This window comes from Loxodonta africana, chromosome 10, assembly GCF_030014295.1.
Source record: "Loxodonta africana isolate mLoxAfr1 chromosome 10, mLoxAfr1.hap2, whole genome shotgun sequence".
Taxonomy (NCBI): domain Eukaryota; kingdom Metazoa; phylum Chordata; class Mammalia; order Proboscidea; family Elephantidae; genus Loxodonta; species Loxodonta africana.
The window spans coordinates 70,395,613-70,412,548 of NC_087351.1; the positions used below are offsets into that span (position 1 = coordinate 70,395,613).

At 34.1% G+C, this 16,936-nt stretch overlaps 1 protein-coding gene across 16 annotated transcripts in view; it reads left to right on the forward strand.

The window, feature by feature from the left end:
• Nucleotides 1–16,936, forward strand: part of KIAA0586 (KIAA0586 ortholog) — a 148,049-nt gene that overhangs the window by 21,906 nt on the left and 109,207 nt on the right. For 12 of the 16 annotated variants that reach the window (XR_775651.3, XR_010323169.1, XR_010323167.1 and 9 more), the window contains 8 exons: nucleotides 366–577; nucleotides 1,076–1,148; nucleotides 2,722–2,949; nucleotides 3,874–4,048; nucleotides 6,862–7,059; nucleotides 8,502–8,689; nucleotides 10,990–11,100; nucleotides 12,883–12,963. Coding sequence is in view for 12 of the 16 variants with exons in the window: in XM_064292538.1 (XP_064148608.1) it covers nucleotides 366–577; nucleotides 1,076–1,148; nucleotides 2,722–2,949; nucleotides 3,874–4,048; nucleotides 6,862–7,059; nucleotides 8,502–8,689; nucleotides 10,990–11,100; nucleotides 12,883–12,963 (1,266 nt within the window). In the remaining 4 variants the exon portion in view is untranslated. The remainder of the gene's footprint in view (nucleotides 1–365; nucleotides 578–1,075; nucleotides 1,149–2,721; nucleotides 2,950–3,873; nucleotides 4,049–6,861; nucleotides 7,060–8,501; nucleotides 8,690–10,989; nucleotides 11,101–12,882; nucleotides 12,964–16,936) is intronic. The other 4 variants (XM_023546207.2, XM_023546210.2, XM_023546212.2 and 1 more) reach the window with 4 other exon arrangements.

Sequence of the window (16,936 nt, forward strand, 5' to 3'; positions counted from 1 at the left end):
TCACATTAAACCCATTGCTGTTGGGTTGATTCTGACACATAGTGACCCTATAAGACAGTAGAACTGCCCCATAGGGTTAGCAAGGAGTGGCTGGTGGATTTGAACTGGTGACCTTTTGGCTAGCAGCCAAGCTCTTAACCACTGTGCCACTAGGGCTCCAACACTGATATTAGTACTTCTAAATGGACAGAAATCTTAAGTACTAAGTATTCTCTTATTACTCTTCAATTTGAGAATTCTAGGCCTTAGGATATGTTGATATAGCAGATGGCCCCAACAATAGTAATAGCTCTTGTTTGGATTATAATAGTCAATATGAGTTTTGCATGGTAACATTTTTGCCTTTTTTTTTTTTTTTTTTTAAGCCAAAAGAATCTTTGATTATGTCAAGGTTTGCTGATCAGAATCTAGTTAAATTTCAGTCAACTAAAACAAGATCTATATTGAAAGATGCTGAGAAAATTTTGAGAGGAGTACAAAACAATAAAAAAGTACTTGAAGAAAACCTGGAAGCTATCATTCGGGCAAAAGATGGAGCTGCCGTGTATTCGTTTATCAATGCTCTGTCTGCCGACAGGTAAGATAGAATGTTGCCATCCCGAGGTTGTTTTATGAAGCTGTCGGCTCTGTAACCCAAACCAAACCAAATCTGTTGCCGTTAAGTCGATTCTGACTCGACTCATAGCGCCAGCTCTATAGGCTTTCTTAATTTTTTTTCCTAAGTACTTTATTTTGCTTAATGTGTTTTTAATGTTCAGAACATATTCTTTATAGCCTTTGAAGCTGTGAATCTTATTCAAGTGTTGGGATTCGGACATACACATGGAGTTACTGGTGGAAATTTTCTGTTTATTTTTTTCTCTCTGATCCGTATCTTCTAGGATCCACATGGATGTTTCAAACGTGTATTCTTTAGACATTGGATGAGAACTAATTACATTGGTTTTTTCTTTTCAGATGAAGGATATTGGACTACACAGTAGATTCAAAACTAGATAAGAATTAAATCTGATCAAGGTCCTGTTCTCAGGACAGTAAGTGCTAATTTAGGAAAATCCCTTTTTCTCTTTTGTAGAGAGATGTCAGAGAAGTTTCGGATCAGAAAGACAGTAGATGAGTGGATAAAAACTATTTCTGCAGAAATTCAGGTATGTCTAGAAATAAACTGAGAATTAAGTGACTTCTCAGAACATAACATTGATTTCTATTTATAAATATCACATTACACTGAAAATATTCCTTATTTGTAAGTCTACTTGTAAATTCTTAATTTATCTCTATCGCCATATGTTTACAATAATTGGATTTTGTTTAACAAATGCTTATCTCAGATTATATTATGACTATCTGAAAAACTGGAGAAAGATAACTAAAATATGAATAATTGGGAGAAAAGTTAGCAAAAGCGTTTAGAAAAGAAGAGTGCTTAAAAAGATATTTCAAGACAGTGGATTTAGAAGCATTGGCTTGCCAAGATAAACACAACAAAAGTATTTAAGGGGAAAACCTTCCACAAGATTCCCAAGATTACTAAGTTTACAAAAGTCAATTCCACTTTCTCACATGATTATATCCACGAAGGACACGGTATGTCTTCAGACATCAGCATTGCTGAAGTATGGGAAAACTATTCTTATTAGAGGATCAGTAATTTGAAGGAGATTTTTAAAGTTTTATACATATGGGGGAATAGACCAGACAGGGTAACCCTGCTATTTTTGTTTATCTTGGAGCCCAAAGTGTTTTTTTCCTGACTGTGAGATGTGGTTTACGTGCTTACTCACGTGGTAGCAAGATGAAGTATCAGTTTTTTTTCCATAGCAATAAACACTGAAATATATTTTTCAAACATTGTGGTTTAAGGATATATATATCTCTAATGCAATTGTAAAGAATTTATATTAGCTACTGTAAAAAAAAAAAAAATTTTTTTTTCTTTTTTTTTTTTACTGTATGGTGCAGCAGAAAAAAGTTGAAATAGGAGTCAGAGACTTAGAGTCTGGTTCTGGCTCTATGGCCAGCTAGCAGTATATGTCATTCTGGTACTGTGAATCCTATGCAAAATACATTTGTTTAAACCTTCAAGTAATTTTATAAGTGTTTTTTCAGAATTTTATTACAAAGTTGTTTGCTTCTCTGGAAACATTTTTTAAATTTTTGAACAGTTGCTACATTCGTATGATTCACGCAATGAAAAGTATAAAAAGGTTTTTAATGAAAAGTTGCCCTCCCACCCTTGTACCTCATCTACCATAGTTTTATGCATGTAACACGTGCTGTCTACATTTGTTTGCCACCTGTGCTCTCCGCCATCAAGGTATTTTTATAAGCACTGCTATGACATTTTTTTTTTACATGCTCCTGTAAAAAAATAAATTACTGTAGTACACTTATGAAAATACCTCTTGGGGGGAGGGCACAGTTGGCAAACAAACATAGAAGGCACACATTATTCGTGCAAAAATATGGTACTACTTCATAACGGTCCTTTTAGTTTTTTGTTTATCCTTCCATAACATTTTTATTCATATGTAAGCCAGTATGCTTTATTTATAAAGGTGACTGCTGAACTGTATTTTTGTAACAGTAGAAAATACTGTAACATTATATACTGTAATATTTATATACTAAAATATATAAATTCTAATATATTTTGATACGAAAACACTACTGCTTGGATATATTTTAAGCACCAGTTATTTTGATTTTGATTATGTTAAGGATGAGCTCTCAAGAAAAGATTATGAACAAAAGAGATTTGATCCCAAGACTCTAAGGACCAAGAAAGCACAAAATATGAGTAAAGATATTAAAACCAACATGCAAAACAAAACTGTAAATAATGCCGTAATTCCAAGAAAACCTTCTCAAAAACAAATAGAGGAACATTTTAGATATCCACCTATGAGGAACATGCCCGCTTCAAGTTTACAGAAAGAGAGAAAAGAAGTAAGATTCTAATCTGGTTTTATGATATAGATATATTATAATTGATCATTTCCATTTAGATATAAATGATCAAATAAATATGAAAGTTTTAAAAATGTGAAGGACTATATATAATGTAAACTGTCTTTAAAATATTGATCTTTAGAGTTCTAGAGATCCATAATGTGGAAGACACTGCATGAAAAATACATAGTTCCTTCCTTCTGAAATCTCATAAAGCTGAGACTCATAGGATTTTAGTTAATAGCAGGTGTATCTAGAGAGCACCTTGTATAAAAGTTAAATTCTCTAGTTAATAATACTCGGTATTGTAGTTTATCTTTGTGTGTGTATATATATATTTTGTTCATTTATTTTTCAGTTCAACAAATGTATGTTTTGTGCATTAGTGAGTATGAGACACAGTAGTAAGTGCTACAGAGGGAATTTTTTTAGCTGCTTTAACTAGGCCGTAAATGTCTTAATGTCACGTATAGGTTTTTAGGAAGATTAGTGAAGCATCTAATTCAATGCTTAGGAGTTAGTAAATGCTCAATAAATGCTAACTCTTTCTGAGGCATTTAGATTATGATAAAAGATAGGCTCAAGAATATAGAAAGACTCTATTGTTATTTTTATTGTACTTGAATGTTTTAAATATGTAAGATGTCTTTAAACATTACATTTGATACTGAAAATATACTTAATAACGTAAGAATGTTTCTTAGGTGGATGACTTTTATATTTAATTTTCATGTTTTTTAGAATGTGTGTTTGAGAACTATATCTAGAATTTAAGGGTTCCTTAAAACAGAGGACTTTTCTCACCTGATCATTCTTACTGTAGTACGTAAGCTAGAAAAAGGAGGCGTTAGGAAATTGAGGCAAATGCATGTTAGATGACTGTTTTCTTGGTAAGTCAAATAACTTTGACTGTATACATAGGGACTTTTGAAAGCAACCACAGTGAAACAAGATGAGAATTATATGTTACAAATTTATGGAAAACCAGTTTATCAGGGCCATCGCACCACTCTTAAGAAAGGACCATATCTCAGATTTAATTCTCCTTCTCCTAAATCCAAACCACAGAGACCAAAAGTAATAGAACGAGTTAAAGGTAAGGAACCTTCTTTTTTGTAGTAAACCTCATTTTTTATGGTATCAGTTTAATATGTAAAGTTTTCCTTTTATTTCCTTTTTATTTATTACTGATAAATACACTTCAGATTATATAATGCTTCAACTACAAACCAAACCTGTTGTCGTTGCATCAACTCCAACTTATAGCGACCCTGTAGGGCAGGGTAGAACTGCCCCATAGAGTTTCCAGGGAGCACCTGATGGATTTGAACTGCTGACCTCTTGGTTAGCAGCTGTAGCACTTAGCCACTATGCCACCAGCATTCCATATAATAATATAATGCTTTGGGATGGAAAAATAATTCCTTCTGTGAAAGGTGGAAAGACTAGCTAGAACATAAAGATCAAGGCACAAGGTAGGAGTAAGTGGGAACATAGGATTAGATGGTATCTTCAGATAAAGCATTGTAAAAATTTTATTTATGAAGTGATAAGTCCTAAACGGTTTAACCACCACCTATCAGTTTGTCATACGGCGGTGGCTTGCATGCTGTTGTGATGCTGGAAGCTATGCCACCAGTATTTCAGATACCAGCAGGGTTACTCATGGTGGATGTGTTTCAGCAGAGCTTCTAGGCTAAGACCAATTAAGAAGAAAGGCCTGGCAGTCTACTTCTGAAAATGAGCCACTGAAAACCCTATGAACCATAACAGAATATTCAATATAGTGCTGGAAGATGAGTCCCCTTGGTTGGAAGGCACTCAGAATACACACTGCCCACAGTAATGGACTGAAGTATACTACAATTGTGAAGAGGGTGCAGGACTGGATGACACTCTGTTCTGATGTGCTTGGGGCCACTATGAGCCGGAGCTGAGTTGACGGCAACTAGCATCAACAACGAACAATCTAAATTATAATCTAGAGAAACAGGCATTTCCTTGAAGACCTTGGTTCGTCATGTTCTTATGAATAGAAATGTTAGCCATATATTGTATATTATTATGAAAGTGCTTATGGGCATGCAATTTTGTTTGTTCTCAAAGATCCTTAGGTAACAAAGGTGAAAATTTTTGTTACTTTTTTTATACAATTAACATCTTTATTTATCACTGCATGTTTTGACTTATATCTACCATTTCACAGGCTGTATCTTAATATAACTGGCATATCTAAATTTAACATTGGTTAAATATTGTGTCTTCCGTTTTGGAGGCTGGAGCCTTTGACAGTTGCTTTAGTCTCCTTTTGTTCCAGAAGTTAGATGATCATATAGGATGCCAAGTTAGTCAGAAATTCTACCGATGTTATTTCGGTAAAGCATCTAGCTTGTAGATGATACTACCCTAATATTTTCTCTTATTTATTGTAACTTCGCTATCAATGTATTTAGGGTTTTGCAAGCCTTTGCAAAAAATAACTTGAGGTTTTAAAATGCATTCAACACCCCCCCCCCCCAAAAAAACCTTTATCTAATAACTCTTATATTAGAACTGAGTGAGGGCCTCTGGACACATGCTCATCCTAGCACCTTGGTACTGGTACATTCACTATCTGGAGTGCTCTTCCCCCAGACGTTTGCATGGCCTGTTCGTTTTTGGGTCTCTGCTCTTAGGTGTTAGCTCCTCAGAGAGGTTACCCTTATCATTCTATCCACAGAATTATCTCCTGTCGCTCTCCATTCCCTCGCGTTGCCTTATGGTTCTTCATAGCACTTTTCACTATCTGATGTTATATTTTTATTTGCTTGATTGTTTTCCTTACTAGACTGTAAGCTCCATGAGGGTAGTTGGGTTTATTCACCACTGTTTTCCCTGTGTCTGGAACAATGCTTAGCACATACTAATCACTGAACAAGTATATTTTAAATAAACACTCAATAAATATATTCATTCTGTAGAATAAATGAATATCAGAGAACAGGATGATTAAATATAGACATGGTAGTAAAACAGTTAATTTTTCTTCTTAGGATCATAAGCGAAATGAAATTATATTTAACATTCTAGATTCATAAAATACCTTATATGTTAAATATAAAAAGTAGTTAGGAAATTATTTAGAACATATTTTAGTCCCTTTTCCTTTGTACTTTTTTCTTTACTTTTCTCAGGTTTCATGGAAATTTATCCACTTCTTCAAGGATACAATCAGCAAATTCCTAATTTTTTAAGAATCAAGATATAATTTCTATATAGATCTACTTCATAGAAATAAAAATATAAAGGGATATTAACTTCTGCAAGGTTTTAAAAGAATAGTTAAACTATTTGTACATAAATTCAAAGGATAAAGACTGGTCATTCAGAATTATATCATGAGTAAAAGTGTAACGAGAGAGTGAAAAAAATCAAATTCGAAAACTGATCATTAACTTTTTTGCACCTATGGAAAAAAAGTTAATGAGTTCAGAAATACTGTCTGAACACTTTTCAGGATCTTTATTCACCTTTTTTCTCTAGTCACTATATTTATTGTATCATAGTAGCAGAACAAAATATACATCTATTTAGAGGTTGGCAAACTATGGTCTGCAGGCCAGTTGCCTGTTTTGTAAATAAAATTTTATTGGGACAATCATGCACGTTCGTTTATGCATTGTCTATGTCTACTTTCATGCTACAACGGTAGAATTGCAAGTGAGAATATTTAGCCCATATGCCTAAGCTTTTTTTTTTTTTTTTTAAGAAAAAGTTTGCTGACCTCTGATCGGTACTTCTGTTTCGGGGACTGTAACCTTACTGTATAGAATGAGATTTTTCAATGAAGAAAAAGTGGTTATTTCTACATGATTGGATAGCAGAAGTTCAAATGATATTTTTAACATCTACCATTGATGATGATTACAGGAACTAAAGTAAAGTCAATAAGAACACAAACTGACTTTTATACAACAAAACCTATGAAGATGGATTCTAAAATACAGCATTCCCTTACTACCCTACCTCATGTTGATCAGCAGCAGTATTTGTTTAGCCCAAGCAGAGAAATGCCTACTCATTCAGGTACACTAGAAGGTCATCTAATTCCTATGGCAATTCTTTTAGGTAAGAACCAACAAAATATATTGGGATAAAATTTAAATTAAAACATAAATGTATTTTGTTTTTACTAGTAGTAGCAGATCTTACAAAATGGCACTGAAACAATAGTCACCTTTTCTGTACGTGTTGTTTTTATTTGTCGGGAGGCCCTCAGTATGTATCTTATTCTGTGAAATAGTAATTTCTGAAATGATGAGTTTTTGCTACAGTCTCACAGAAGGCATTCTTTTAGTATTTGGTATTTTGCTGTGGGTGAAGTGAAATAAAAGAGTTGACACGTCATGAGCGTTCATAGTAAGTCAGTGGTTTTGACTGGCTTCTTACCATCCTTATATATCAGGGAAAACACTTTAAAGCACCTTTTATGTACTTTTGAATTGTGCTGTGATAACCAAAAGTTACATGGTTGTGTATTTCTGTTTACTTACTTCAGGTATCTCATCGTGTTAAAAATTGAGCTAGTCATTTTAGCCCTCATACCAGCTCTTCAAATCCAGTTAGCTATTTATTTTAGTATCTTTGTTTTTCTTCCTTAATTTTGATGGATGATTTAAATATGAGTTTTTTTAACGTAAGAGATAATTTTTTATTTTTGGTATTGTATGTTAATGACATGTCATCTTGCTAGCTAATAACTGTTCAGAAGTGCCTTCTAGTACTATAATGGCTAACACAAAGTCCTTACTGGATGCCAGATACAGTTCTAAGCACTTTACATATATTAACTTGTTTAATCCACCTTATAAAGTTGGTGGTGTATACTAATTTTATAGATGAAGAAGCTGAGGCAGAAAGGGGTTAAGTAAATTGTCAAAGGCTATGTAGCTAGAGCTGAGCAGGATTCAAACCAGGAAATCTGGCTTTAGAGTCTGTGCTTTTAACAAATACACTGTATGGCCCCTTTTTACTTTGAAATTTAGGAAACAAGTGAAACTTTTAGAGTGAAAGCTAACAAGTTTCTGACAGCTATGATAGTTGCCAAGTAAATGGCTTACATGCTAAGTCAAGCACTAGAGTTTTGTTGCTGGTTTTATTGTTTCTGAGAAATTTATTTCATTGTAGCTCTGTTACAATTTGGCAATAAAAATAATACAAAGTAATGCAGTATACTTTAGTCCTGGCTCTGCACTTACAAACTATTAGCCCTTGGGTAAATTACATCTCTAAACCTATGCTCATTAAAATGTGAATAATATTAGTACCTCATAGGTTTTTTTTGAGGATTAAATTAGATAGCATATGTGAAGTATATATAAGTGCCTAACGAATGTTAGTCACTGCTAAAAGGATGACATGGTATGTTGACAGTGGTAATGATGGAGGGAAAGGTGATTGTCAGATAGTACTTTCATATGAGAATTTAGCCACAAAGATCTAGATAGTGTATTAAATCTTTCTATTTATATCTGAAATAGTTGACTCATTTTCTTTCCCAAACTTCTTAGGACAAACTCAGAGTAACAGTGATACCATGCCACCTGCTGGAGTAATTATAAGCAAGCCACACCCTGTAACTGTGACTACTTCTATTCCTCCATCATCTCGAAAACCAGAAACCAGTGTAAAGAAACCTAACATAGCAGTTGTAGAGATGAAGTCAGGAAAGAAGGATCCTCCTCACCTTACTGTACAGGTATGTCAGGGTTCATGAGCTGAAATTTTTAAGGAAAATTCTTTGGTTTAATGTTAGTACTTAAAATCTGTTATACTACTTCTTGAAAATTTTGATTTCTCATCCTTCATTTTTAAAACTGTGATATTGATGTCTCTATCCTTGTTCTGCATGGTTTGAGCCAGTGATTCATTTCCAAGTGACTGGATGATATTCCAAAGGAAACAGTTTAGCAGTATATTACAATTAGTTTTAAAAAAAAGAGTTAACGTGTGTGACGTATAATTAATATTTCAAATTTTAAAGAAATACATTGAATGAATGGAGAGAAAAACTTATAAATTTTATATGTGAAGACTAAATATTCAAGTTGTGAACTCTTCCTAAGTTACTGTATAATTTTGAATAATGTCTAATTAAAAAAGTATTTTAGTACTTGAAATTTAGAGTAATTTTGATATCTGAAAGAATAAAGGGTTTAGAAAAGTTAAAGGGTATTGTCACTGATATAGTAGTGTAACAGAGTTTTTTACAAACAGCCTGTTACTTAAAAAGAATGTAGTATGTGATGAAGACTTCACAAATGGATTGGAAATGCAAGGATTATTATAAATAAAATAATGTAATAATTGGTTAGCAGTGTGGAAAAAGATGACTTTTAGACTCTAACCTCCTGCCATGCACCAAATGAGATCCAAATAGGGAATAGGCTAAAGTATAATTATAAAAGAGCATAGAAGAATTAGAAGATAATTGGATGGAATTTTTATAAAAGCTGAAGCTAAGCCTAGATATGAGAGAAGGAAACTTAGATATGATAGAAAAATAGATTCAAATCTATAAAAATCTAAAACAAATACATAAAAAATTCTGAAAGGAAAACAACATACTGGGAAAACATAGAAAAGGAATGTACTAGTAAAGGATTTTAACTTTTATATATAAAGATCTCCATTAAAAAAAGAAACTATATAGATGCAAATACAGAAATATTCAAAGGACATGAATAAGAATGTACAGAAGAGAAAATATAATTTACAAGCAAGCAAATTGAACAGTTTAAATCTTGTTCCTAGTCAAGATAATGCAAATTGAAATCACAATAATGCACCTACATTTTTAAACTGTTAACACTGAAAAAATCATATTATCTAATTTTGGTAAGCTTTGGATAAAACTTGTAATTGATTATGCATTTGATGATATAAATAGGGGACATAAAAAAATTGCATTTTGGCAGTTATTACCAAAAACCTTGAATATTCATACCTTATGACTAATAATTCAAAATTTGGAAAAAATATATATGTAAAGAACGTTTTAGTAGTAATATTTATGATAGTGGAAAAATTGGGAACATCCTAAATATTTATCAATAGAAAAATGATTAAGGCATATATATTTGTTAAAATATTATACAATCACTTAAAAATATAATTATCAAGTCTATGGCAGCTTGATAAGGTGCTTACGACCTAATAACATTGAAAAACCAGGCAAGAAAACTATTTTAGATTTTAGCTATGCACGGATCTAAAGGATGTTGTGTGTTTCGCCTTTATTTTCCAAACTTTGTAAAATATGTTTTTATAATTTAAAAGTTTTGGTATTGGCTTCACAATAAAGAATTAAAGGGCCTTTTTTTTTTTTTTTTATATATCGTGGTTTAAGTGAAAGTTTACATTCAAGTTAGTTTCTCATACAAAAATTTATATACACGTAGTTCCTCTCTGGGTACTGTGATAGCTCATACCCCCTTTCCACCCTGGATTTCCAGGTCCATTTAACCAGCTCCTGTCCCCCTCTGCCTTCTCATCTCGCCTCCAGAGAGGAGCTGCCCGTTTAGTCTCATGTATCTACTTGAACTAAAAAAAAGCACAGTCTTCACGAGTATCTTTTTATGTCTTATAGTTCAGCCTAATCTTTGTCTGAAGAGTTGGCTTCGAGAATGGTTTTAGTTCTGGTTTAACAGAGTCTGGGGGCCGTGTGTTTCTGGGTTCCTCCATTAAGTCTGGTCTTTTTGCCAGAATTTGAGTTCTGCACCCCACTTTTCTCCTGCTCCATCAGGAACTATGTTGTTTCCCTGTCAGGGTGGTCATTGGTGGTAGCCAGGCACCGTCTAGTTCTTCTGGTCTCAGGCTAATGGAGTCTTCCGGTTTATGTGGCCCTTTCTGTCTCTTGGGCTAATATTTTCCTTATGTCTTTGGTGTTCTTCCTTCTCCTAAGAATTAAAGGGCATGTTTTGCTATCAGTATATAGATTGACAAATACAGATGTTTGAGTCAAAATGATGAGCAAAGTGATACTCTGTTCTGTTTTAGGTATTACCCAGCGTGGATATTGACAGCATTTCAAATGGTAGTATTAGTGTCAGTCCATCTCTTCCTAGTCCCGAAGAAGCATCTTCTCCTCCTTTGAAAACCTGGATACAGGTATTTTTCGAATTGTGTCATATTATTTTCAGGAATGTCTGACTACAGATTTTAACTAATGCTATTCCATGTACACCTAAACATAAAGAAAATGAAAATCCTTGCAGCTAGACCGATAAACAAAAACATCATGACAGATGGTGAAGAAATTGAAGCTGTCATTAATTTCATTCTTTTTGGATCCACAATCAATGCCCATGAAAGCAGCAGTCAAGAAGTCAACCAACATAATCCATTGAGTATATCTACTATAAAAGGCCTCTTTAATGTATTAAAAAGCAAAGATGTCACTTTGATAACTGAGGTGTGCCTGACGCAAGCCATGATATTTTCAGTCACCTCATATGCATGTAAAAGCTGAACAATGAAAAGGGAAGTCCAAAGAAGAATTGATACATTCAAATTATGGTGTTGGCAAAGAATATTGACTATACTGTGGACTGCCAGAAGAACGAACAAATCTGTCTTGGAGGAAGTACAGCCAGAATGCTCCTTAGAAGTGAAGATGGCTAGACTTGGTCCCACATACTTTGGATACGTCATCAGGAGGGATTAATTGCTGGAGAAAGACATGATGCTTTGTACAGTAGGGGGTCAGTAAAAAAGGAAGAGACCCTCAGTGAGATGGATTGACACAGTGGCTGTGACAGTGGGCTCAAACATAGCAACAGTTGTGAAGACGGTTCAGGACCAGGCAGTATTTTGTTCTATTGTACAATCTGAGTTGGAGCAGATTCAGTGTCACCTAACAATAACAATCCATGTAAAGTCTTGCATCATAATCATGGTCTATAAACAATAATTTAGGTTTTGAGGAAAAATTTAAAATGAATCTGGAAATGCTTATAAGCTTGAAAAAGAAATTTTGTTTCAGATCCTTACATTTATAAACATTCAGATAGTGGTAATCCTCCTTAGTGTAACTTTTTGATAGCTTGAGTCATGAGACTCACGTGAAAAGAATTTCTTTCTATCTCTTTGGAGAAGAATTTTGATTTAAATGGGAATTAAATGGTAATGTTTTACTAAATGTGTATTTTAGAGTGATGATTGGAGTTCATGTTTTGGGCATGCTACTTTGTGATTATACTATTGACTTTATGCAAAAATATGCATGTGTTCTTGGTATTTATTTGCTGATGAATAATGAAGTTATGACTTTACTACATGGCAAAATTGCATTGTAACTTTTCCCAAATTTCATCTATTGTAAGCAAATTTGGCTATTGAAGGATACAGTTGTAAGGAAAGAACACCAACAATCTCTCATAATGAGATATAATAAAATAGAACTGACCCTACGTGGTTATTTGTGCCTAATTTAATTTTTTATCAGTAATATGTTTCACCAAAAGTTTATTGAAAAGTATATGAGTACAAATAATCATTTTATCTTTCTAAATCATTTTATTTTATTTTATATCTGTTCGTGAGTTTGTATATGTGTACATATACCCACATACAGATATAAACACTTTATCATAACTCTAGGAGAGAAATCAGTTATATTAACCTGCTGATCAATTGACTTAAGTTGCATTGTTGACAGATTCCTTGACAGAAAAAATGATATATAATTTTTTTATAGCTATTGAAATTTAATGGCTTGAGGATTAACTTAGATTTTATTCACCAATTAAATCAATTCAGAACATGATATAAAAATGTGGAAGTAAGGCCTTGTAATTACAAGCTCATATTATGGGTGGAAATATGAAAAATTATGTGTAACTTTCAAAAAAAAGATTTAAAGCAGCAAAAACTCTGAAAATGATTTTATAGACTGCTGAAATTATGAAGGTGGATGAAGAAGAGGTGAAGTTTCCAGGAACTAACTTTGATGAAGTAATTGATGTCATACAGGTAACAAAGCTTAGAAACCCATAAGAAATTATTTTTCCATTAGTATTTTTCCATGTGGTTGAATATCTTTTGACTCTAAGTATTATGCTAAAGTGTTCTGAGAAAATTCTTTTTACTTTTCAGTTGAATATACTTCTGTTTTTAAAAACTAGAAGGTTATTCTATAGTACAGTATTATCTTTATCTGTATCACCTATCTGCTTCCATTAAACTTAATGATTGTTAGCTGTTTCTCACCTAGATCTTGTTTCTCTTGCTTCCTACTGTCATCTTCTTTTTCATTTCCTTTAGCTTCTCTGACTCCAATTTATCTTTTCTTCACTCTATTACATTTATCTCTTTCAATTTAGGACTCGTGGAGAGGTCACTAGTTGATCTGCTGTGATACCTTTGCATTGAGGAAAAAATTTGTGAGGAGCATAAAATCAAGGAAAGGGTAGGGGTTATAGCAGAAAGAGTTATAGACATGATAGGAACAGTAAAGTAGAAGGAGAGAAAATATAGGAGGAATTAAAAAATAAAGAATGGGATAAAAGATCATACCCCAAAACAAACAAACAAACAAACCCATTGCCATCGAGTCAATTCTGACTCATAGCGACCCTACAGGACAGAGTAGAACTGCCCCACAGTGTTTCCAAGGAGCGCCTGGCAGATTCGAACTGCTGACCTTTTGGTTAGCAGCTGTAGCACTTAACCACTATGCCAAAAGATCATACAGCAGACTTTAAAGAAGACATTTGTTCAGAGCTTTCAGAGCTAAGACCAGTTTTGTTAATCATAAAATGAAACCTTATTTTAGAGTATGAAAAGGTATGCAGTATATTAATTTTATTTGCCTGCAGCTATATCTTTTCATATGGCCTGCACATAAGTGTCTTGAAAGCAGGAGTCTTATAATTATTTTTATATTCCTAATGCCTAGGAAAGATGTTTAACTGTTTGTTCAAGGTACAAGTAAAATAAACAGTTATAGAAATAGCAGGATTTGGAATTCAAAGACAGGTGTTCCTACCCTGGCTAAACCATTTATTAACTGTGTGACTTCATTTTTATATGCAATAATACTGAGTCATATTTTTTAAAGAGTTTTGACTTTTTTTTAAAGACCCCTAACTTTTTTTTTTCTCCATCACTCGTCTTTCAGTTTGTCATTCTGTGGTGGCTTTCATGTTACCGCAATACTGGAAAGCAATGCCACTGGTTTTTCAAATACCAGCAGGGCCACCCTGGTAGAGAGGTTTCAGTGGCGCTTCCAGACTAAGACAGATTATGGAGAAGGACCTGGCAGCCTGCTTCTGAAAAAATTGGCCAGCAAAAACCTTATGAATAGCAGCAGAACATTGTCTGATAGAGTGTGCAAAGATGAACCCCTCAGGTTGGAAAGCACTTAAAATATGACTGGGGAAGAGCTGCCTCCTCAAAGTAGAGTTGACCTTAATGACGTGGATGGAACAGAGCTTTTGGAACCTTCATGTGGCATGACTCAAAATGAGAAGAAACAGCTGCAAACATACATTAATAATCAGAACATGGAATGTATAAAGTATGAATCTAGGAAAATTGGAAGTCATCAAAAATTAATTGGAATGTATAAAGATCAATATCCTAGGCATTAGGGAGCTGAAATGGACTGGTATTGCCATTTTGATTCAGACAGTCATGTGGTCTACCATGTCAGGAATGACAAATTGAAGAGGAGTGGCGTCGCTTTCATTGCCAAAAAGAACACTTCAGAATCTGTTCTGAAGTACAACACTGTCAGTGATAGGATGATATCCATACGCCTACAAGGAAGATCAGTTAATATGACTGGTATTCAAATTTATGCACTGATCATTAGTGCCAAAGATGAAGAAATTGAAGATTTTACCAACTTCTACAGTCTGAAATTGATTGAATCTGTAATCAAGATGCACTGACAATTACTGGTGATTGGAATGCAAAAGTTGGAAACAAAGAAGGATCAGTAGTTGAAAAATATGGCATTGGTGATAAAAATGAAGGTGGAGTTCACATGATAGAATTTTGCAATTTGAATGACTTTTTCACTGCAAATACCTTTTTTCAACAGCATTAACGGCTACTATACACATGGACCTTGCTGGAGGGAATGCACAGGAACCAAATGACTACACCTGTGGAAAGAGACTTTGGAAAAGCTCAATATCATCAGTCAGAACAAGGCTAGGGGCTGACTGCAGAACCGACAATCAGTCGCTCATAGGCAAGTTCGAATTGAAGCTGAAGAAAATTAAAACACGTCCACGAGAGCCAAAGTACAGCTTTTCGTATATCCCACCTGAATTTAGACACCATCTCAAGAATAGATTTGATACATTGGACACTAATGACCAAAGATCAGATGAGTTGTGGAATGACATCAAGGGCATCATACATAAAAAATGCAAAAGGCGATCAAAAAGACGGGAAAGAAAAAAGGCCAAAATGAATGTCAGAAGAGACTCTAACTTGTTCTTGAATGTAGAGTAGCTAAAGTGAATGGAAGGCATGATGAAGTAAAAGAACTCAACAGAAGATTTCAAAGGGCAGCTAGAGAAGACAAAGTATTATAATGAAATGTGCAAAGACCTGGAGTTAGAAAACCAAAAGGGAAGAACATGCTTGACATCTCTCAAGCTGAAAGAATTGAAGAAAAAATTCAAGTCTTGAATTGCAATATCAAAGGATTCTCTAGGCAAGATATTGAATGACACAGGAAGCATCAAAAGAAGATGGAAGGAATACACAGAATCACTCTACCAAAAAGGATTGGTGGTTGTTCATCCATTTCAGGAGGTAGCATATGATCAAGAGCTGATAGTATAGAAGGAAGAAGTCCAAGCTGCACTGAAGGCATTGGTGAAAAACAAGGCTCCAGGAGTTAATGGAAATACCAACTGAGATGTTGCAACGTTGGAAGTGCTCATTCATCTATGCCAAGAAATTTGGAAGGCAGCTACCTGGCCAGCTGGCTAGAAGAGATCCATATTTGTGCCCATTCTAAAGAAAGGTGATCTAACAAAATGGAAATTATTGAACAATATCGTTAGTATCATATGCAAGTAAAATTTTGTTGAAGATACCTCAAAAATGGTTGCAACAGTACATTAACAGGGAACTTCCAGAAATTCAAGCCAGATTCAGAAGAAGACTGGGAATGAGGGATATCATTGCTGATGTTAGATGAAACATGGCTGAAAGTAGAGAATACCAGAAAGATGTTTACTTGTGTTTTATTGACTATGCAAAGGCATTCGACTGTGTAGATAAAAAAAATTTTGGATAACATTGTGAAGAATGAGAATTCCAGAACACTTAATTGTGCACATGAGGAACCTGTACATAGACTAAGAGGCAGTCATTTGAACAGAACAAGGGGATACTGGTAGTTTATAATCAGAAAAGGTATGTATCAGGATTGTATCCTTTTTACCATATTTATTCAGTCTGAATGCTGAACAAATCATCTGAAGCTGGAATATATGAAGAAGAATGAGGCATCAGAATTGGTGGAAGACACATTAATAACCCGCCATGTGCAGATGACACAACCTTGATAGCTGAAAGTGAAGAGGACTTGAAGTACTCACTCACTGAGGCAGATCCAAGACCACAGCCTTTAGCATGGATTACACCTCAACATAAAATAAAAATCCTTACAACTGGACCAATAAGCATCATGATAAATGGAGAAAGTATTGAAGCCGTTAAGGATTTCATTTTACTTAGATTCACAATTGACATCCATGGAAGCAGCAGTCAAGAAATCGAACGACATACTGTATTAGGCAAATCTACTGCAAAAGACCTCTTTAAAGTGTTCAAAAGCAAAGATGTCATTTTGAGGACTACAGTGCTTCTGACCCAAGCCATGGTATTTTCCATTGCCTCATATGCATGCAAAAGCTGGACAGTAAAGAAGGCAGAGTGAAGAAGAATTGATGCCTTGAATTATTGTTTCGGCTAAGAA